The sequence below is a fragment of the Pocillopora damicornis genome, chromosome 7 (assembly GCF_964200805.1).
Source record: "Pocillopora damicornis chromosome 7, jaPocDami1.2, whole genome shotgun sequence".
Taxonomy (NCBI): domain Eukaryota; kingdom Metazoa; phylum Cnidaria; class Anthozoa; order Scleractinia; family Pocilloporidae; genus Pocillopora; species Pocillopora damicornis.
In genome coordinates this window covers 1150340-1173374 of record NC_142676.1, presented here as the reverse complement: position 1 = coordinate 1173374, position 23035 = coordinate 1150340, and the positions used below count along the sequence as shown (strand labels likewise).

Here is a 23035-nt window from a genome sequence, read left to right as displayed (position 1 = left end):
GCTATCTCTAAAGAACTAGAAGACCGAGATGGAGAGGGACGTGCAAACCACGTACTTGGCGGATGCTATTATAAACTCAGTGATTATAAACAAGCCGTAGAACACTTTAACAAGGACCTTGTTATTTCCAAAGAACTAGGAGACCGAAATGAAGAGGGAAATGCAAACCACGCCCTTGGCCAATGCTACCATGAACTCAGTGATTATAAACAAGTCGTAGAACACTTTAACAAGTACCTTGTTATCTCCAAAGAACTAGGAGACCGAGATGGAGAGGGACGTGCAAACCATCACCTTGGCCGATGCTATTATAAACTCAGTGATTATAAACAAGCCGTAGAACACCACAACAAGTACCTTGCTATCTCTAAAGAACTAGAAGACCGAGATGGAGAGGGACATGCAAACCGCGCCCTTGGCCAATCCTACCATGCACTCAGTGATTATAAACAAGCCGTAGAACACTTTAACAAGGACCTTGTTATCTCCAAAGAACTAGGAGACCGAGAGGGAGAGGGAAATGCAAACCACGCCCTTGGCCAATGCTACCATGCACTCAGTGATTATAAACAAGCCGTAGAACACTTTAACAAGTACCTTGTTATCTCCAAAGAACTAGGAGACCGAGATGGAGAGGGACATGCAAGCCATCACCTTGGCCGATACTATTATATACTCAGTGATTATAAACAAGCCGTAGAACACCACAACAAGTACCTTGCTATCTCCAAAGAACTAGGAGACCGAGATGGAGAGGGACGTGCAAACCATCACCTTGGCCGATGCTATTATAAACTCAGTGATTATAAACAAGCCGTAGAACACCACAACAAGTACCTTGCTATCTCTAAAGAACTAGAAGACCGAGATGGAGAGGGACATGCAAACCACGCCCTTGGCCATAGCTATTATAAACTCAGTGATTATGAACAAGCAATCGAACACTACAACAAGTACCTTGTTATCTCAAAAGAACTTGGGGACAGAGTGGGAGAGGGACAGGCAAACCATAAACTTAGAGATTGTTATTGCGACCTCGGTGATTATAAACAAGCCATAGAGTACATGGAGCAAAGTGTGATCATTGCCAAAAATACTGGGGATAAAGTTGCGGAAGGAAAAGCTAAAGGGTTCTTGGGCGAAATTTATCTATGTTATGTCAACGATTATGAAAAAGCAAGAGAGAACTTCATGCAACGACTTGACATCGCCAAAGCCGTAGGGGACCGCGATGGTGAACTAGGCGCTTACAACAGCCTTGGGAGTGTTTATATCACCCTTGGTAAGTTCAGCACAGCCAAAGATTACTATGACATAGAACTTGCCATCGCTAAAAAAATCAAGAATAGGGAAGCAGAGGCAAATTCCTATTTCGGTCTTGGCCAGGCTCATCTGCAGCGAAAAGATTTTATGAAAGCCATCGAATTCTTTGGCAAATTTCTTAGCATTGCTGAAGAAGAGAAGTTAAGAATACGACAAGGATGTGTCCACCACAGGTTGGGTGACGCCTATCTTGGACTCAATAATTTCAAGGAAGCTGCTAACTACGGTATGAAAAGTCTTGCCTTGGCAAAAGAAAAAGAAGTCCATGGTTGCGAGTTAGAGGCGAATCATATCCTTGGTCGTACTATGGAAAGCTTAAATTTCCTACATGAAGCTCTAGATCATTATCGGTCCGCTTTAAAGCTCGTAAATTGTGAGAGGGACTTTATGAAGGCTGAGGACGCTCACAAAATATGCTTGCGAAACTCTCGTCAGTTAACGTACGATGCCCTGTGCAGAACTTTGTTGAAACTTTCAAACTTTGGCGAGGCTTTGTGTGTTGTTGACCAAGGAAGAGCACAAGTCTTACTAGATTACATGAAGAAAAAATATCAGATGGAATTTCCACCACCAAGGACATCAGAACCTGACGTAGCACCTTTGGTTTCCACACAAACAATTTTCATTTCACTTGAAAAAGAGACAATTAATAAGTGGCTGGTCAGTAACGGGAACGATATTCAGTTTCGACAAAAGGAAGCAAATCACGATTACAAGTTCGGCAATGATCCCTGTCCCTACTGTTTAAAATGTTTGAAAAAAGCAGCTTTCAAAGAAAATGAGTTTGGTGCTCGAGTTATCTGCGAGGATCGTTCTATGGATGCATCGAGGCCGGATCTGTGGGAGCAAGACGAAGATTCTCGTCATGAAATGTCATCGTTACTGTCCGAGGACAGCTTTCGTCTGGATGTGCCTCGAGAATCGCCACTGGACAAAGAAACTTGTCACGAAATGTTGAAGTCACCACAAAGTCAGAGGAATTCCTTGCGGCTGTTGTATGATGCTGTTATTGGTCCCGTCGCGAACGAGTTGAAAGGTGATGAATTACTCATTATTCCCGATGGTCTACTAGGTCTGGTTCCCTTTGCTGCCTTCGTCGATAAAGATTCCAAGTACCTAAGTGAAACGTTTAAGATTCGCACTGCTCCGTCACTGACCACTTTGAAACTAATCAACGATTATCCTGAAAACTACCATTGTAAGAGTGGGGCGCTGCTTGTGGGTAATCCATGTTTCGAGGAGATAACAGATCTCCTTGGAATACCTTGGTTTCAGCCATTGCCTCACGCGGAAAAGGAAGTGCAAATGATCGGAGAAATTATTAATGCCACACCACTCGTCGGAAAGGAAGCGACTAAAGACGAAGTACTGAAACGCATTGCTTCTGTCGCTTTGGTCCACATCGCAACGCATGGAAGCGCGGAGACAGGTGACATTTGTTTGGCCCCAAATCCTTCAAGGAAGTACCGGAAACCGGAGAAGAAAGACTACATGCTAAAAATGTCAGATATCAAAGCTCTGAAGCTCCGAGCAAGACTTGTCGTGCTTAGCTCTTGTCACAGTGGTCGAGGGAACGTTTCTGCCGAAGGCGTGGTCGGTATTGCATGGGCCCTCTTGGCTTCTGGTGCCCGCTCTGTTCTGGCGTCACTCTGGGCAATTGGTGATGAGGCTACAATGGAGTTCATGAAAACATTCTATGAACATCTCAGGGATGGCAACAATGCTAGTACGGCTCTCAATAAAGCTATGAAATGCCTGAGAGAATCTGAGAAGTTTAGTGCTCCAAAGAACTGGGCTCCATTTGTGATCATTGGTGATGACGTTACGCTTGAATTTGAAGAAGACATCGAACAATGCTAAAGAAATGAGAACAGTGTTCCGTCACTTGATCATTGACACATGGATTGACTTTTCTATGTAGACAAGTTCAAGGCGCTGGTTTAGAGCGCAATTTTGCGATCCTTGTATAATTTTATTCTGTGATTTTTTCAAACAAGTATGTCGTGAAAATCCCTGGTATCAAGATGAGCTTTTAGTACCTGCACATTTTAATTTGTCGAGTTGAACACCAGTGATTACGTAGCAAAAAGGTGAACAATGATACAACTAGTTAATGTAGCTTCATACACGACTTTGAAGCTATTGTGACTGATTTAATGACTAACAGACGACAAAACGGCGCTCAGAAGTAAACCTTTCGCTACCTTTTTCTTGTTGTAAATGAGGATAAAAATATTTTGGTCAAATGTTTCTTGCGCATCATAATTAAGTTCCCTCGTAGTTCGAGTTTGCATGAATGTACGATAATGAGTTTGAAACAAAGGAAAATAAACAATTTTGTAAAAGAAAAAACGGCAATTAAGTTGTTCTGATGGGAGATTCTCAGCTAAAAATTTCAAATGGTCATGCAGTGTTTCTGTAAAAGAAAATTAAGAACTAGTTCCCGGAAACTGTTAAAAATTGAAGGATAACCGAAACAATTGAATTGCGATGGCATAAAATTCAAAGGATCTCTTGGTTAAAAAGGAATTAAACGAGAGATGATCCAGCTTGTAAATCCTGCCTTGAGTGTCTAAAATCTCAGTTTTTCGTCGATGTAAATCTTTTCCATCCTTAGCTTAGCCCTTTACAGCAAATAGAAACCCCAAATGTAAAACTCACCCAACCACAAGAAACCGGAATATTTTATTATGCTTAAAATCAAAAATTTTTTGCAAAGTCATACAAGCTACGGTTACTGTACAAATTCTACAAAAGATGTTTATTGTCTCCTTCGAAGTAGAAGAAGAATTCCAAACAGGAGGGCAAGTCCTGTCATTGCATAAATATCCCAGTCATCACCAATAAAGTTGGTAAACTTTGACAAGTTCAATGATCCGTAATTCTGAAAAACAAACGATAAAAAGGGAAAACTATTAAGAGAGACGTTAATTTGAATATCTCAAAGATTAGTCTGGCCCAGTCAATCACGACCTCTTCGTAATAATGGTTGGCTGTGCCAGGCTCTCTCGGTCAATGGAGACAAGCAATGTAGCAGGGGAACAACGCTTGACGGTTGTCATGGGAAACATAAGCGGAGACTTGAATCCACTTTGATTATCCTATTTTTCCTCTCGACATTCCGTCCATTTTCTACCCGTTCTAGGGCTATTCTGTGATCTTTTGAACGATGTATGTACATTTTACATCTCTCAATTCTGTTTAATCTATTTTTAAAAGTATCTGGGAGAAGCTTCGTGAAAGCTATCAATGCCGGTAACTTTGTAGAAAAAATTTATCTACGTGAAAAGGCGAAATTCTGAAAACAGATGTGGGAGGTGAATTTAAAGCTTTTAGAGGCAATTTCCTCTGATACCTCTTGAATCCACTCCCAAGTAAAAAACACGCCTAGCTTCAGCAGAGCAAGAGAGACAGGAGCCTGAGCATCAGGGCTGGTCTGAGCTGCCATGTCATAAAACCTTTTGGCAAGATGAATGTCCTGACAGAAAAAAATGACACAAGTCATTGATATTTAACAAATAATTTAGACCCTTTAGTTACATACATTTTCAACCTTTAAATTTCCAGTAGTGAGTAACATAAAGTTGTCTGAATTTCATTGTACGGTGGGTTTCAATTAACTTCAGGGAGAGCATAACTTTTAACAAACCGGAAGCTTGTTTGCCTCAAGTTTTGAAGATTTTGGGTTCAAACCCAAACTTGTAAAGTTACAAGAATTTTGGATGCTTCTCATGAACTTCAGCTGTATGCTTGAGAGATGGGTTTCAAAATAATGTAACCGTCATTAAATATTTCTTGCTCTTCTGCTCTGAGAAGAATCCTTCTCTGCAACCTTCCACGACCAGCATTCAAATTTCATGTCACTTTTGAGTGTTCCATCAGATATAACGTTGTTGTACCTGTCTCATACCCAGTCCTCTCTCGTGCATGTAGCCCAAATTAAACATTGCCTGTGAGTTATGTTGCTGTTCAGAAGCCAGTCTGTAATGGAATGCCGCTGTTTCATAGTCAATATCTGTTCCATATCCATAGTAATGATAATCACCAACTTTCACTCTCGCTGCAGTGTTTCCTTTCAGTGACAATGAAGAAAAAAAATCAGTCAACTACCTGTAATTACAGTGCTAAGATCTAATTTGTAGTTCTCTTTTTAAACTTCTATTAATTTTCTCCTTAATCATTTAAGAGAATTTGTTGTTACATCAAGACATCACCCATCAGCAGACAGGTTTATTTACTCTCAGTAACTCCTTACTAATGTTTTGATATTGTGAGGAAAATTCACATGTCAATCACTTCTAAGGCTTCACTTCAAGGTTTTACTTCTACTCAATCACTTCCTAATAAGTAAAGACTAACATTGAAAGAAGTACACTCATTTTTTTTATTCAGCGGTCACTATAAAATGAAGTTTTCAAATGTACTGTTGAACAATACTTCAAAACACTATGTTGTATGTTTTGTCAAATTAACAGCCTCAAAGGTTGTTCCAAAGTGTGCACTTTGCACACATAAGTATAAACAACAAATGTACAAACACAAGGCCTGTTTTGCAGTCATTTTGGCAATCAGTTGTCAAAATATCAACTTGAGAAATAATTTGACAAAAATATAATTTCCATCACACAAAGGGATTTTATATCTCAATCTCAATTGCTTCCATGTACTGTGAATACTGCTGCAAAATGAGCTTTTGATCAAGCATTTTGATGCTTTACAATTAAAATTATAATGTTTCCTTCCAAGTTAATCTAATTACCTTGAGAAGCTGCTCTTGTCCAGTACAGCAGGGCTCGGGGAAATGTTTCATTCTCAAGTATCACTGAAGTCAAACCTGTCACAAATACAAGCAATTACTATCTTTTCACCACATGAGGTTTCCCAAGTCAATTCTCCAGTGTTTAGACACACCATATTTACAGATTTTCACAAAATCCAAGTGTTTATGATGATACTGCCATGATAGGGAATACCAAACTTTACACAGAACCATGTGTTCAAAATGGTAAAGGGATCTCATAAGGACTAACTCTATTTAGACTATCCTTCCTTTGAATATCAATTCCCTTAATTCTTTCCTCTTCCAGACTTTTTCTTAGAAATTTGAGTATTAAAGAAAATAGGGCATTAAATTTGATACCCTACCTCTACCATTAAGCACTCCTCAGAAACCACAAATGGAAGCAGGACCCTCAGTCATGTACAGTGTATGTAGCCAAGATTTAACACTGGCTATAAATTTTGTTATTATAGAGAAGCCAGTCTGATATAGTAGACTGCTGTTTCAGAGCTTAAATGTATGTCTTTTCATAATGATATCCACAGTACTGACTTCCATACTCTACACAACATGGTGGATTACAAAACAAAAAACTTACCATGATCAAGAATGTAGGCTACATTGCTTTGTGCAACTTCATATCCCAGTTCTGCTAGCAATGCATACTTCAGCAGGGCAGTATCTATATTACCAGCTCGGTATGCCTCGTGTGCTTCCATTAACATCTGTGCTATCCTTCCGCGCTCTGCAACATTCTTGAAAAGCTGTTCGGGAAAAGATAACCCACACTCAGAACAATGTAATTAATTATGTCCTTCACCAAAACTCTGTGTATATGGCAGTCTACAACAAACATAACTTGGTCCTAGGGAGGAAAGGGGCAGATATGATGTATCTGGTATATAAATGCTTTGATTTACTTGAAGAGCCTTTCATTTTTACCAGCATACTTAGCATAGCTTAGTTATCGTCTCCTTGGGTGTAAATATAATTTCCAAAACATTTGCCTAAACTGGAAAAATGACTGGTAACCAGCAGTTATATACAATATTCTCTCTGGCAATCCACAGATTTTGCTTCACAACAATTTCATTCAACAAAACAGGACAAGGAAAGCATTTTCTGTTCACAAACGAAATGTAGTTAAGACATGGGTTCATTTTAAACAATCATATTCCATTTTTTTCTATAGACTCCTTAATCTTTCCACACTTTAACTGAAAACCTACCTCTGTTGCAGTGTTACAAGATCTCAAGACTCCTGTTCCAGATGCGTGCATGACAGCAAGATTGTAAAATGCCAGGACATGACCTAAAATAGTACATTTAGTGACATAAATTCTATGACTTATCAAGCCTCAAAAACTGATTCTTCATGCTCACTGAACTAATTAACCTTTTAACTCTCAGAAGTGATCAACATGAAACTTCTCCCTCTAATACCCTTGCATTGTCCAACAAACAGCTAATGAGAATATTCAAACTTATCAGGTAGAAGTTGTTATCTTGATCTTGGACCAAATTCTTATAACTAAATTACAAGGAAATGTGTAGCAGCTAGAGGGGAGAATTAACAATCAGATCTTGGGAGTTAAAGGTTTAACAGTGTCAGCTGTGAGATAAGTTGCTCCATGAACATACTCCTCAAAATGTGGTCAGTAAAATATCATTCTAGTCAACAATAGGATTGATTTTTATCAACTGTTATAACGGGGCAATTGGCTTTATTAATCATGTAACAGGTGCCTTAAATCAATCTTTTCATAGACCTTACCTTTTTTTTTTTTTTTTTTTTTTTTAAATTCAGTACATATTTTAGACCAAGGAGTGACATTCACTTGTGTAGTGTGATAGTCCTTGAGAGGGCATAGAGGTAGTCCAAAAAAGACTAACTTCCATTTCTATTAATAAATCTTTGATAATCTAGGTGTAAGTCATCATCAGATTCAGTGACGAGTTACTCCATAGTTGAATGAAGTAACTCTGTTTTGTGGAAACTGATTGGTCAGTTTTGTTACAATGTGATTGGCTGTAAGACTTGAGTAGCATTTGTTGGTTATGATTGGTACTATTCAAGACTATTGTTGCCTGGATTATCACACCAGATAACTGTAACTGTAATAATGTGCTTAAGTTGTTGGGGATAACCAATAACTTCCCTTACCAGTCTGTGATGCTAAATTAAAGAACTTGATGGCCATCTTATAGTCACGCCTTACACCAAGTCCATCTGCAATGAACAACACAGTTGGAGTGAGAGACAGATGGTTTGACTAGTTACATTTGGGTGGCAAGCTTTTAGGGAAGCCAGCGATGAGTACTGGTATTCTCTACCAAATATTTTAAGGATAACACAGTTAGATTTCAGCAACACAAAGAAATAAACCAACTTTAGGAAAGAACTTACGGTAATACAGTGTTCCCATTTGGAGATGTCCATCAACCCAACCTTGCTCAGCAGCCAGTTTGAAGTATTGGAATGCTTTCTCATAGTCCTGTTAAATTTAACGCAAAGGCAAGCTTCCAATCATTAATCTCAAAATTGGCTGATGTGTGTTGAAAGAAACTTTTATTCAGACATATTCTCCTTCTTGCTCTATGGATTCAACAAAAAAGTGACAATCTTAGTTAACTCACCTTCTTCACCCCTTTCCCAAACATGTACATCAAACCCAAGCCACTTTGGCCGATAGCATTACCCTGCAGTCATAATAAAAGGAAACAAGAATAAGAAAGTTCTCATTTGTAGAGATCTGGAAGCCTCACAAACACATCACCTTTCAGGTATTATTATTCACTTACAGCATCTGCAGCTTTTTTGAACCACTGGAAGGCTGTCTCGTTGTCTTGCTTGACAGCAGTACTTCCTTCTGAGTACATCTGAAAAATACAAGTGATTTGGTGATTTACATCTACATTTGCTGCAAGTAGTAAATGAAACTTCCATTAGCATTGAGCTCTCCTTAGATAAGATGCTAACCAGTTATGGGTATATTGTCCACTATGGTAATCATCTCCACACAGGTTATTTTGGCCAACGTTAATGCTAGCAGTGTGCACAGTGATAGTCACATATGAAAAATCAGGTTCCCTCAGCAATAAACCATGCAACTAAAAACTTAGAGCTGGTTTGAGTTTCACAAGGCATGAGGGACTTAGATTGATTCACACTCCTGTTTAACTTCCACAACTTACCTTATTACAGTACAATAGATGGTGTATCATATTCCAGTAAAAATTTGCCTACTTGCCTCTTTAATTCTTATGGAGAGTGTATCATAAGTCCATAAAAACAAAGATGAGGTTATGACATTGTGTACGTTGGGATCACAATAACTAATATTAACTGCATGACTGTATACCTTTCCCAAGTAGGCCATGGCATTTGAATTTCCTGCATCAGCAGCTTGCTGAAGGTATCTGAAGGCTCTCTGAAGGTAAAAAACATTTTTTGGTTAATTCACCAAAAGCGTTTCATAATAAGTAACTTTAAGTTCAAAACGAAATGCCACATTTCAGAGAAAAATAATAAAGAAGAGTCTTACTGCATGATCCATTTCAACTCCGCGCCCTCCTTGGTAATGTAACTGACCAAGGCCAACCTACAGAAATGTTTTTAAATACAGAAAATGTAAATATGTCAAAAACATCTTTACCACTCTATTGTTCCTGAAATAATTATTGAATCAGAACAAATGCCTGGCCTTCATGCACCAAGGTGCAAGTAGCTACTGAAATGTGGAATGCCAGACTTGCAGATATTTAGAGCCTTCTTATCAGCATGCCAACACAACTGCATGTATCACCATAAGGCAATGTTTGTGTGTGGCGAAAATCAGCCAATAGAGACATTGATTTGTCTCAAAGGGCAGAAATAGAACAAAGCTTTGAATACATACAATGAATCATTACATTAATGCTGATTAGAAATATCCCTAACCTTGGGCAACCTGTGCTATTTTGCTTCAAAGATTAAGAATTTTCCTCTTAAACATTACACTGTACTCTTTCTACTATAATTCTTTATGAAAAACCTGCTTTCTGGCAGGAGAGTCCATGTGAAACATACCTGAGCCTGTACATCCCCTTTATCAGCAAGAAACTGGTAATACTGAATGAGGTCTTCGTCTAGCACTGAGCTGCTTCCACCCTTAGAACATAAATACAAGTTGAGTGAGTTACCTCAGTGTTTTAGGGATTTGTCTCAGTCTGTCATTGTCTTAGTTTTCCTGCCATCATGAGGGAGTGAAACATAGCAACTAAAAATCACTATTGACTTTGTTGATCCTAGCATGATGCAGGATGTGTGTCATATGAACTTTGTAATAGATCTTGAACTAACCATAGAGTCTCTGTGGCTCAGTGGTAGAGCATTGGAGCATGGAATCCAAAGGTCTGAGGTTTGATTCCTCATGGGGACTCAGAATTTTTCCTCTGACCCACGCTTGTGACAAGGCGAAAAACGTCTTTCTCTAAGAATCACTTATTTGAGCCACTTTGTTCATTGCCAACAACTCTTCCCCACACAAATACAAAACCAAATCAACCATAAACAAGAACTGTTTCTAAGTGGGCAGTAAAACATATTCTGCATGCAATTCACCTGTTCTTCTTCATCTATAAGCCGTATTCTTTGAGTGGCAGCTCCACCAGTTAAGGAGACATCCTCTGCAACTATAAAAAAAACCTTCCTACATGAACACACGGTAGCTGCCTTGTGGTTACAACAGAACTTAAACTACAGCGATCTGATGGGATATTCGCCTTCTAGATGGCATCAATTTTCCTGTGTTATATTTATAGAAATTACCCTCTGAATGATAGCTACAAGCATGTCCACCAACACTGTATTGAAATTGCTAAGAAAACTTAACGTACAACATAATCCCATCTGGGAGTGAAGGGTTAAATAGGACCTAAGTATATAGTTTGTCTACATAACATACCTTTGTTGGACACTCTGCGGTAATAAGTCAGTGCAGACTCACAATTAGCAGCTACTCCTATCCCTGCCCAATAACGATAACCCTACAACAAAATAATATAGCAAAAAGAAAAACTCTTAAATTTCTGGTCACTATAAGTGACCTAACATATTTTCTTATGAGCTGCTTCCTTGTCAACCTGAAATTTGGAGTATTTGTTTTAATTAGGAGGAAACCGAGAAGACCTGGAAAAATAGGCTTGGAGTAAGAACAAGAACTATCCAAACGAACAAAACTTGTTGTTTCCAATCCCCTTGTTATTGTGTCTTCTTTGTGCTATTATCCTATTAAGAGGGTAAAACACAAGGAAATACCAAAATAATAATAATAATAATTATAATAATAATAATAATAATAAACTTTAAATAGAGGAGTCTATGAAGAATGTTGGCAAAAGATCTTACCAGAGCCATTTGAGCTTTGAAGTCTCCTCCTAATGCACTAAACATGTAGTAAACAAGAGCTTTGGCCTGGCTAGAGTTGACACCAATACCAGTAGCATACAAGAATCCTAGAGTCTGCAACAAATCAAATCAATTTTAAAATTTCATACCACACCACATGTATATAATGTGGTTAGCATATAATATTTTCTTGGTTTAAATCATTTTAACCAATTTGATTTTCATCATCCTTTTCTGGTTAAAAAAATCAATTAAGGAAAAATTGAACTTCAACATGCACACTGTTCCCTAGCAATGAAGGAATGGACTGAATGAATACAGGAATTTATTGTCATTACCTGTTGGCCAACAGCTGAGCCTTTGTTGGCGAGGTCTGTCAACATCAGCACTGCTTTGGAAATGTTGCGAGGAAGATGATCACCAAACTGTTAAAAACAAATCACATATAGGAATAATGTGCTTCTGACTTGTATAGATTAAAATAGGATATGGAAGTGGTTATACCAAGTTTTCTATTTCCGAAATTCTGATACAGAAGTAAATTTCAAATACACTGATAACAGGATGCCTGATTACTGATGTCAAAACTCTGTACTTCCTAATTTTTTTAATAAAAGAATGTATATACAAACCAGATAGGATAGAGCAACCAGTTCTTGAGCCTTGGTAAAGTTGTGAAGAAAGGCAGCTTCTTCCAGTAAGCTATATGCTCTGTAACAATAATTGGTGAGTATAAGTTCATAGAGACATTCCTAAAATCAACAACACATAAATGTTTAGTTCATACATACTTCTTGTAGTTTGGTTTTGTTTGGTTTAGGAGTGCTGTGGCATCTTGGTAAAGCAAGTGGCCAACCTCTTCTAATCAAGCAAACATAACAAAAACTACTATTTAATTAAAACTGTTTTTATTTCAAGGAATTGCACTTGGAATAGAGAACAAGAAGTAAAGTTGAATCTGTTGACCAATATCAGATACAATGGTCATATATTATCATGATCTTTTTTGTACTCTGTAGTGACTTTTAACCCTTTACCTCCCATGAGTGACCAAAACAGAATTTCTCCTCACAATTTCAATTTCAGTATCAAGAAGCAAAGTGATAAGAATAAAGACAAATATTGTTTAGAGGATTATTACCAGATTCAATACCAAATTCTCATTATTCACATTATAAGAACTGTATAGTACTCACTACGGAGAATCATTAGTGAGATGCTGAGAGTGAAAGGGTTAACCTAAGGTGCTATATTTCAAATTTCCTGGCCTTTATAAAAGGATGTGGTCACCTGGTTTCAAGACACTGACAATGTTACTTCACACATTGACCAATTTTGATCACATATTACTCTCAACTCTTTTACTTGACCTGAGCATAATTGAATGAGAAAATACACACTGCAGTATGAATAACCACATTTGTACATGTAGGCAAAATCTAACCTTTGAGTTCTTGATTTTCTTTCTTTATTTCTTGGTTTTGTTCTAAGGAAGGAAAACAGAATGTGTTAAGATCATACAAGTCAGACTGGAACCATTTCCAATTACATTACAGTGAGGTAACTTTATTTCAACCCTGGAAACTGTTGATAACATAGATGTAAATGTTGGCAAAATAAATTGTTTTTCTCCTGTGTCCATCCTTCAGAAAACATAAGTAATTATAACAAGCATGATAAAATTAAAGTATACTTTGACTTGATGATTATATTACCAACTTATTTTGACACATACTGTGAATTACAGTCAAACCTGTATTAGGTGGTCATGTACAGCCAAAGGCAGGGTGACCACTTAACCCTTACACCCCTGAGAGTGACTAGCATCTAATTTCTCCCAACAGTATAACCCTTGTATCACACATGAAGGTCATGAGAATAAAGGAAACAATCACCAACTATATATTTTCTTGATTGATAAACAAATTTTCCTCATTGGCACCTTAAGAATTGTGTAGAAAACAGTAAGGAGAAAATGCATTTTGATGTTAGGGTGGAAAGGGTTGATACAGTTTCACCACAACATTAAGGATCCACATTTTACTGTAGTGGCAGTGAAATGCAATCAAAAACTCATTTTTGTCCTTACAATCCTAAGAAGAAAGATAATCTGCCATGTGTAGAAGACATTTGAACTCAAAGTACCAACATGGATTTCATGAGAGAAAACATGGAAATAATTTGATTGAGAGATATTTCTTAGTTTTATTTGAGTGGTTCTGCTTAACCCTTTAACTTTCCAAGATCTGATTGTTAATTCTCCCCTCTTGCTGTTACACATTTCCTTGTTAATTGGTTACAACAATTTGGTGTTGGATCAAGACAACAACTTCTGTCAACTTGATAAGTTTGGGTATTCTTGTTACCTGTTTGCTGGACAATGTATAGAGATTATAGGGAGAAGTTACACGTTAACCATTTCTAGGAGTTACTGGGTTAAGTTACAGTTCAATAGAGCTGGAGGACAATACAAACAGGCCATTAGGACTTAGTTAAAGGTAACCACAACCTCTCGATGGAGGTAGCCACTTAACAGAGGTTGACATTACAGTAATAAAGGAAAACAAATCAGAGACTTAAAAAACTGACTACCTAATACAGGGTGACCATTTAATATGGTGTTGTTTAAAACAGGTTAGATTGTACTATAAAATAAAGCTTAGCATGTGACAAACTTAGGACAAAAATACAACCCAAGAGAAGTCCTAAGCAAACAATTACATTAACTTAAACATACCAGAAAATATAGCAGAGTTTTCATATTTACCTTTCAGCTGTTTGATCTCTTCCTGCAAATCTTCTTGTTCTTTAAGTTCATCATCATCATCCTCATCATCAAAATCTTCTGATTCATCCAAAGGCTTCTCTGTCATTTTCCATGAATCAATACTATCAGTTTCTTCATCATTTAAACCTTTCTCACTCAAAACATCATCCTCCATAGTTTCATCATCCTCCATATCATCATCCATGTTGTCATCATACAGCTCATCAACATCATCGTAATAATCATCATTGTCAGACCAATCCTCTATTCTCTCACGTTCAATCAATTTCTTTTTTGCTCGCCCTTTTCTTGTCTGGGATTTCTTTCTCTTAATTTGCTGCGATGTTTCTTTCTTATTTTCCTTACCATCTACTCTTTCTGAGTGAGCAGCTGCCCCTGTGCCAGAATCATATTTATCATCAATGTTTTCAGGAAGACTATCTATATGGTCTTCCCTCAATTTTTCTGCTTGTTTATCATTTTCCTCACTTGACTTTGTTAAATGAGCCTTTCCATTTGATTTAGCAGTTCTATCTTCTCTATATTCCCCACTTGAAGGTTCATTTTCCTGTCCAGATACTTCTTCCTTACTGTCACTATAGGCTTTTTGGTTATCTAAGTCTGTGTTTGTCTGCTCAGAACTTTGACTTGCTTCATGTTTTTGGGATAGAGTCTCAATATTTTTGACCTCTTTTTGAACTTCTTCAGTCCATGAGTCTAAATTATCAGTTTGTTCACTTGGTTTTTCATCAATTCTTTGTTTGTCACCTTGTGCAGAATCTTTAATGACAGACTCCTAAAAAAAAGATAGAACCCATCAGCATTAGCTACTTAAATGCTTCTCTGAACAAGACAATCATAACTCCCTAACATGACCAAAAAGGAAATTCTCCTTGCATTGTTGAAAAATTTCAAGCAAAAAAGTTGTGAGAAGAAATAAAAATATCAGCTGAGGGATAACAAATATAGTGTAATATCAAGATCTTAATTCTCAAATCTAAAATTTTCAATTATCTGAGCTAAAACTGAAAAAAGAGTATAAAAGACAGCATAGTGAATTGATTTTCAGATCTTGGGCTAGGAAGGTTTTAAAAAAAATTCCATGAGAGGGATGTCTATTCAGCTAGAAACCAAACCCTGAAAGGAAAAACTAGTATTTCTCCCTTGTCTTGAAAGAGCCCTATTTTTCCCTACACCAGCTGAAAACAAATCAGGCTCACTTAGTTTGCAACAAGAGTTGGAAGGGAGGGGAAAGGGCAGGTATTTATGACAGTGAAGGTGGGGGAAATCAAATAGATTTAACAAGAAAGACATGTAAACGCAAAAAATCTCTAGATTAGAAATAATCACAGGTCTACATCCGCGTATTTATAGTAAAATTAACGCATCCTAGCCCACACAGAAACTCAATGGATTTCATGCATCCCAGAACATTAATCTCCATACCTCCTCCGGAGCGTTGTTTACGGTGTTCCCAGGAGAATTGTTGTCACCTTGTTCTGAAAGTTCCTCACCTATGCACCAAATTATACAATAAAATCTAAAAATAACTACGATATTTTATTCAGCACAGCTATCTATGCCATTAAGCTCCGTATGATTTATACTATGAATGCAAAATATTAAACGATGGTTAGTTTGATGGATATATATACTTACATAATCCCTTCTCTGTCAAAACTAAGAATACGCTATAAAACAGGCTTGTTCGTAAGATATTTCGTAAAAGTGTAAAACGCTTCATGCCTTTTTTGCAAGCTTATATGAGAAAAAAAAATTTTACTCTGATGACAATATTTGTCAGTCAGGTACAGTTCAGCCTACAGATGTCGTAAAATTTAAGGTAAATACGTGTATTTTCAGATGTTTTCATCATCTCGTCCCTTTTAACGAAACGATGCCACGTAGGGACGCTAGTGCGCATGTCGTTGAAACAGCAGTAGAAGTCACGCGCTGATCAGTGGTCATTCCCCTTGTAATCATATGACAGGTGAATCGAACATGGCGGACACCCGGCGATGTTTAATGATCCACAAAAGATTCACAAAAAGCTCCAAGATTCAGTGAAAATGAAACGAGCAGTATGTCAGACGCTTTGGAAGCTTGTGCAAAGGCAGACGTATACATGTCTGTCGTCCCGATATGGAATATGGCTCTGTATTGGAGGCATGTTGTTGACCTTAATCTCAGCATTTCAGTTTGGGGAAGTTTTCCTCGAATGGAGTATGCAGAAGTATGCAGTCACGTTTAATGCTTACCACGATAATATTCTTGGGAATTCGTATCAGAGCAGGCTTTGTCTTCCGTTACCGATTGATATCGTGTATACATGGGTAAACGGAAGCGATCCGAAGTTACTTGCAGACTTGCAGAAACTCAAACTAGAAATTGAACTCCAACAAAATCGTACGAGATTGAATGAAATAGAAAAGATGAGAAAGGGAACAAACGCTACAGACCAGGAAATTCGTGAGCTTCTTGCTGCAAAAGCTGTAAAATCAAAGGAGAAGGAGAAGAAGAACAAAGAAGGAGCAGCAAAAAGTGAAAATAAAATCGAGAACTCTCGCTGCCCATTTGAAAATTGCGTTCCTGCCTTTTGTGTTATTGTAGAGAATGGTCTCCCTGGTGACGTGCAGTTATCACAAATACGTGCGATTGATCCCTCGCTCGCGAAAGCAACTAATTATTACAACATATCTTCATCTGGTTCAAAAATAGAACACGTAGGTGTAATTCAATTCCGTGGAAAAAGCGACACTAATGACGCTTTGAAAGTTAAGATCCGACTTCGGGAGAAGAGTTTTCAAAGTAAAGAAGGTTACTTCACAAGTGATGCATCACGGCCTAATGCAGTTAACAGTGACAAAGAGATCATGATTTTAAACTTAAAAGGAGAGAATGAAGTTGAAAAGGTTAAGAGAGATTTGAGAGACCACTTTGGAGACAAATTTGTTAATTTGATTTTTCATGCTGATAAACTTATTGGTGTAGCTTACTTCTCTGACAAGACCACCACCTCTTCTGCTTTGAAATTAACTTTGCAAGTGAATGGTAAATCTTTAAAATTAACCCCTGCACTGTTGATCTGGGGTTCATTTTCTGTATCACATGGCGCAGATACTGAGGACAAGGAAGATGCTGACATTTCTGCAAGTCGTTTTGCAGACAATGAAGAGCTGAAATATTCTCTCCGTTCAGTTGAAAAACATGCACCCTGGGTGCGAAAAATTTTTATTGTCACAAATGGCCAAATACCATCTTGGCTCAACTTGGATAATCCACGTCTTAACATAGTTACCCATGAAGAGCTCTTTTTGAATAAGAGCCATCTTCCAACATTTAGTTCTCCAGCTATCGAGTCTCACCTTCACCGTATTCCCGGATTATCCCCAAAGTTTATATATCTCAATGATGATGTTATGTTTGCTGATGATGTTTGGCCAGATGATTTCTACACTCATGCAAATGGACAAAAAATCTATTTAACCTGGCCCGTCCCAAACTGTAAAGAAGGTTGTCCATCCTCATGGGTTAATGACAAGTATTGTGACAAGGCTTGTAATGTGTCAGAATGTGATTGGGATGGTGGTGATTGTATTGGAGTGAAAAGGAAGACACAGTTTAATTATCAAGGATGGCAAAGTCAACATGGAAGTTATCGCATAATGTTTTGTTCTCCAGGATGTGCAGATACATGGGTTGGTGATCGCTATTGTGATGTAGCTTGTAATGTTGCTCAGTGCGGTTTTGATGCAGGTGACTGTGGAATATCACAGTTCAATGAGTTGTATCATGTTGATGTTAATCACGATAGTCAATCTGTCACTTTACCTCGTGGCATTTCCGTGCTTTATTTTAACATTTCAACATTTTTCAGTGAAGGAAGGGTCACCTCTGGTGAATACTCTGAGATGCGCTGTGTTCGTTCTGCCACTGTGGCTCAAAAATTTAAAGTCTTTACCCTCACTTTGCGAGATAACTTTACAGTGGAAGGTATTCATTTCAAAATTGAAGGATTTATGGACAAGAATGAATCAAGAAAAGTGGTTGTGAACTTAAATGTAACCATAGACACAAGAAAGTTAGAGGAAATCCAAAAAGTTCCAACAACAAACCCAAACATCAGCAAATTAAGGATGACAACAACAGCAACAGAGGTGACACCTTCTGCAAATGTACAGACACTCCCAAGGACTATTTATCCAATCAGAATTCAGAATGCTAATAGATCGCTGAATTATTGGGTGGTGGCTGGTAATGAGTCAATTACCAGACCAACATGGCCTCCCTTAGCCAGTCATGAATATGAGATACCACACATACCAAATGACACAGTTTTGCCAAAACATGTTGAAATCTCTCTGGAGGAGGTAGAGAAAGAGTACAAGAATGGTGACCTGACACAGAGAGGTTATGCAAGAAAGAAAGCTAAGATCTTACATGACTTTTTCAATGTGGTTGCCACTGAACCAGCTCACTCACCAGTAGCTGTGTTAACTGCACCTTTTCCTAAATCAGAAGTAGAGGTAACCCCTCCCGCAAAGTTACTCACAGGACAGCAGGTTTGTTACACCTTAGTATAGGTTAGGTCTTTATAAAGGGGGAAGGGGGGAATGGAAGGGAACACAAGTTGTTTTGGCCATCAAAAATCATGGTCTTTTAATGTCTTTAATTTGATTACAGTGAGTTTATTCTTTGGATTAAAAGCTTATCTTGACATTAAAAAGAAAATATGGTTGATTCCAATCCCTTAATCCTTTAACTCCCATGAGTGACCAAGACAGAATTTCTCCTTACGATATCAATACAATATCAAGCAGACAAGTGATGAGAATAGAAAAAATATCAGTCAAAGTATTATTAATTGATCCAATACCAAGTTCTCAAAACTAACATCACAAGAACTGTATGGCAGATAATAAGGAGAATTACTAATGAAATCTTGGGGAGTTAAAGGGTTAAGTTTCCTTTTAATTTTTGTTGTGTTGACTGTGAGCCCTAGAGGATTTTTTATTTTTGTCTTTGCATTCTATTTAAAGGCATTAGAAATGCTATTTCACTTCGCTTATGTAAATCTAGTTTAGGCAAGTTTCAAGACTCCTCCATTATAACTTGCTTTACACTTATTTTCTCCTAGGAAAATAGGAAAGACAAAATAATTGTTGATTCTGAGCATCAGGGAAATCAAGAAACAGAATCACACACTCAGAGGAAGCTGTTATCCTTGGAGGTGTCTGAAATCGAATCTCTTTTTGCTGAAATTGGTATAAAGAAAGATCAAGACCACAAAGCAACTGAGGATGAGATATTCTTGGCTGACTGGATTGCAAATACAAAACAGAAACAATTGTCATTTGAAAAAGACCAAGTGGAGAGCACACAGCAGTGGAGAAGTCGTTATGGACACTGGTCACCAAAAATATCCCAAAGTGCAACAAGTTTCCTCCCTTGGGAAAGGCACAAGACATTTGAGGAGCTTCTGAAATATCATGACAGGCAAAAGCATTCACAAGAATTCACAAATGATCACAAACCTGGTAGAAAATTACTGGACACTTTTGCTGATTCATTGCTTCATGTTCATCGGATCTATAACCGTAAGTTTGGGTACATGGGACGTAAAGTTCCTGCTCATATGCCACACATGATTGATGTAAAAATCATGGAAGAGCTGCAATCTCTTTTGCCAGAAGAATTTGACCAAACATCCTCACATAAGCTACGAAGCTCTGAGGACATGCAGTTTGCATTTTCTTACAACTATTTTGTGATTGGTCAAAAGAAGGATCCAAACGTTACTGAGTTCTTTGCTGATGTTGATGCAGATCACTCAGGTGTGTTGAATATGTTTATTTGAACCTTTGCTGATGGATGCACTATACCTTGTAGGCAAACATGAAGCCCCAGTTCCATAACTTTTAAATAAAGGTGCATTGTTTACAGACCTTTTTATTCAACAGAAACTTTAAAGGTGCAGGTGGGACTGTTGTAATTGACCTTTAGTTACCATTAGTGCACAATAGAGAACACACATGTAAGCCAGTTGCTTTGTGGATACCAGATACTGATTGGTTCATTTAGTTTTCTACATGAAGCAATGATCAACAGTTCTACTAACCATTTTGTTTCAAGATAGTATGAGAAAGATCAGTGCATTACAAATTTCAGCCTGGTTTTTTTTAAACCTTTAACCCCTATGAGTGACTGGTATCTAATTTCTCCTTACCATATCACCCCAGAATCTAACATTAAGGCCAGGAGAATAAAGGAACCAATCACCAACTAAAGGAGCTCCTGATTGTTGGACAAATTCTCACTGTCAGCACTTTAGGAAGTGTCTAGAGAACAGTATGGAGAATATGCATACTGATGTTAGGGTGTAATGAATACAATGCTCCAAAATACTTTTCTCGAGTTTGGGTAAAAGACCTATTCATTTACAAACACTTAGTTATATCTTACTCACTAATGCAACACTTTTTATTTTAATTTTTTAGGAGTATTGTCAGAGAGAGAGTTACGTACCTTAGCTGCACGGCTTTACACATTACCGTTGGACCTAAATGACTTAAATTCACTCGAGAAAACCCTTTTGAAGTGTGACAACAAATCAGTGCCAGATACTAATTCATCCATTCCAAGTTACCACGGAATGCCATCAGTTTCACTGGAATTCCTTCAACAGTGTGATCCTTTGTTAAAAATGTTGAATGACTCTTACAAGGGTACAGCTAAGTACAAATATGAGACTGTGGGAGATGAAGACGTAGCATTTCACATGATTCGTGACAATGCCACAGCTGTCCTGCGACAGTTGGATAATATCAGAGGGAAGAAAAAGAAATTTGTTTGCTTGAATGATAACATAGACCACAGCCAGAAGGATGCAGAACTCATCAAAGCACTGCTGGTCGACTTTTATGAGTCTCTCTTCCCTATCCCATCACAGTTCGAATTGCCTCAAGGATACATGAACAGATTTCTACATGTTAGTGAACTGGAGGAATTTATGAAGGAAAGAGATATTGTTAAATTTTGGACAAACATTATTTTGGTAGTATTAGTCTCAGCAGTTTTTTTTTCAATTTTTCCAGGAATTTTATTTTACTTAATCCAACTATTGTGTCCATTAAGAAGGCTTTTTTCTTTCTCTCAAAGGAATAGTTCCTCAGCTACTTCACGTCTCATGACTGTTTAAAAGTACATTAACTTTTATTGACATTGTTGAAAAACTTAGGACTTTCTAATTTAAACTGGAGGTAACAAGGCAGATTGGGTTAAAAGTGTGTGTACCAAAAGTGGTTTAATCCAGACAAAAGACCTAGTGAAGGGCTTCTATTTGTGGTTTATTGAGTGCAGACATGTAAGTGATGTATTGTTACACAGCATAATTTTGTCTTCATTCCATTGCTCAATCAGCCAGAGACTCTATAGGAAAAGAATGCTGCATAAGTTTCCTTTGTACTTCTACAACTCCTAAGCATATGAAAGCCATAGTCATGTTTTGCATATGAACAAACATAGTAAGATTTTGTTGTCATTTAATAGAAGTTCCTTACCCAAAAAAAATTTTTAGGTGTTTGTAATTTTAAGAAACAATGTTTAGCTTAGGTCAGTAAATATTGCAAAATCTTAGAAATCTAGTCATAGTGTTTAATTCAGCTGCTTGTGAGCTGAATGTGAATATTGAAAAATTTCCACCAAAACTAGAAAAATTGAATCTGATTTATTTACTTGCTTTCATACTTTTTAGATTCTTTATAAACAGGCAAAAGAAAGTCAAGGCGAGTTTTTAGTCAAAAGCTTTATAATAATTAGAATTATACTACATACGTAGAAATGGATAGACATTAACTTTCATGTTTACTTGATTAAATATCAACCTTAGATGAGTGCCAAAGATGGAGGAAAAAGTTACTAATGTTCTATACCCAGAATGAATGCTGCACCCAGTGAGAAGAATGAAGAGTTAATTTTAGGACTGGGAGAAAAAAATGAAAGGTGCAATGCACCTTGGTAAACTACACCATCCTTGAAAATTTAGATTGACTCTTTATTAACTTTCAGAGGTGATGAATATGTTACTTCTGCCTGTTAATATACATTCAGAATCCAGCAAGCAGGTAATGAGAATACTCAATCTTATCAGGAGAAAGTTAATTATTACCATGATCTCACACCAAATACTTTTAACGAATTTACAATGAAATGTGTAGCAGTTAGAGGAGAGAAATTCATAATCAGATCTTGGAGGATAGATAAAAGAATAAAACATTAGATCTTAAATCATAGACTTTATTCCTTGGAAACATTGAAAATGTTATGATGCCATGGTATTATGTCAAGTAAATATGCTAATGCTAAAAGGTAATAAGAAATTTATCATATTTTGCCTACATTGTGGATACTGTTTGTTATTTAATAAAATTATTACTGTCTGATGCAACAATGACCACAAACTAATAATAAAAATAATACTCAATGGAAAAATATTTTTAAATGGGTGATCAGACTTGGTTATTTATCATGAATGTACTTGGCCAGAACAATTTTCTTAAAAAGGCTGTTCACTTGTTACTGTCTGAAAGAGGTAAAAGGATAACATTGTCAAAGATTATTTAGTCAATTACAGTATGTAGTGCATATTTTTAACATTGAATGACTAATTAAATTCAGAAAAAATGATATGGAGACATTTGTTATAATTCTATCCAAATTTCCTTAACATGAAGTAACTAAGAATATCGCTTAACCCCCTCTGTCCCATGGATGTGGG

At 37.2% G+C, this 23035-nt stretch overlaps 3 protein-coding genes across 3 annotated transcripts; 2 read left to right on the top strand and 1 right to left on the bottom strand.

Annotated features, from left to right (window-relative positions):
• Positions 1-1191: 1191 nt before the first annotated feature.
• LOC149041953 (tetratricopeptide repeat protein 28-like) lies at positions 1192-3331 on the top strand. Its single transcript, XM_089211605.1, has one exon. It carries the CDS (start codon positions 1192-1194, stop codon positions 3181-3183), a length of 1992 nt encoding a protein of 663 aa, XP_089067731.1. The 3' UTR covers positions 3184-3331.
• Positions 3332-3989: 658 nt separating this feature from the next.
• Positions 3990-16191, bottom strand: LOC113675962 (protein sel-1 homolog 1). The gene is made up of 23 exons (XM_089211604.1): positions 15919-16191; positions 15706-15773; positions 14260-15055; positions 12937-12978; positions 12284-12353; positions 12125-12203; positions 11831-11917; positions 11493-11606; positions 11050-11131; positions 10707-10777; positions 10173-10253; positions 9649-9705; positions 9466-9534; positions 8906-8983; positions 8741-8803; positions 8511-8598; positions 8268-8333; positions 7333-7415; positions 6702-6867; positions 6083-6157; positions 5223-5395; positions 4679-4801; positions 3990-4207 (listed from the first exon to the last, which is right to left on the bottom strand). Exons 1-23 carry the CDS (start codon positions 16001-16003, stop codon positions 4085-4087), a joined length of 2739 nt encoding a protein of 912 aa, XP_089067730.1. The 5' UTR covers positions 16004-16191; the 3' UTR covers positions 3990-4084.
• Positions 16192-16228: 37 nt separating this feature from the next.
• LOC113681410 (N-acetylglucosamine-1-phosphotransferase subunits alpha/beta) lies at positions 16229-22944 on the top strand. Its single transcript, XM_027198499.2, has 3 exons — positions 16229-18821; positions 19397-20093; positions 20757-22944. The coding sequence occupies exons 1-3, from the start codon at positions 16278-16280 to the stop codon at positions 21455-21457; spliced, it is 3942 nt and encodes a 1313-aa protein (XP_027054300.2). The 5' UTR covers positions 16229-16277; the 3' UTR covers positions 21458-22944.
• The last annotated feature ends 91 nt before the right edge of the window (positions 22945-23035 follow it).

What these genes read in the sequence shown, in the direction of transcription:
- LOC113675962 (XM_089211604.1), bottom strand. Translation starts at nt 16,003, where the DNA reads ATGAAGCGTTTTACACTTTTACGAAATATCTTACGAACAAGCCTGTTT. An exon ending in TAATTTAGCATCACAGACTG is followed by an intron (nt 7,416 to 8,267) that starts GTAAGGGAAGTT and finishes GTACTATTTTAG; the next exon opens with GTCATGTCCTGGCATTTTAC. An exon ending in AGCCTACATTCTTGATCATG is followed by an intron (nt 6,158 to 6,701) that starts GTAAGTTTTTTG and finishes TATTTGTGACAG; the next exon opens with GTTTGACTTCAGTGATACTT.
- LOC149041953 (XM_089211605.1), top strand. Translation starts at nt 1,192, where the DNA reads ATGCAACGACTTGACATCGCCAAAGCCGTAGGGGACCGCGATGGTGAA.
- LOC113681410 (XM_027198499.2), top strand. Translation starts at nt 16,278, where the DNA reads ATGTTTAATGATCCACAAAAGATTCACAAAAAGCTCCAAGATTCAGTG. An exon ending in AGTTACTCACAGGACAGCAG is followed by an intron (nt 18,822 to 19,396) that starts GTTTGTTACACC and finishes ATTTTCTCCTAG; the next exon opens with GAAAATAGGAAAGACAAAAT. An exon ending in TGTTGATGCAGATCACTCAG is followed by an intron (nt 20,094 to 20,756) that starts GTGTGTTGAATA and finishes TTAATTTTTTAG; the next exon opens with GAGTATTGTCAGAGAGAGAG.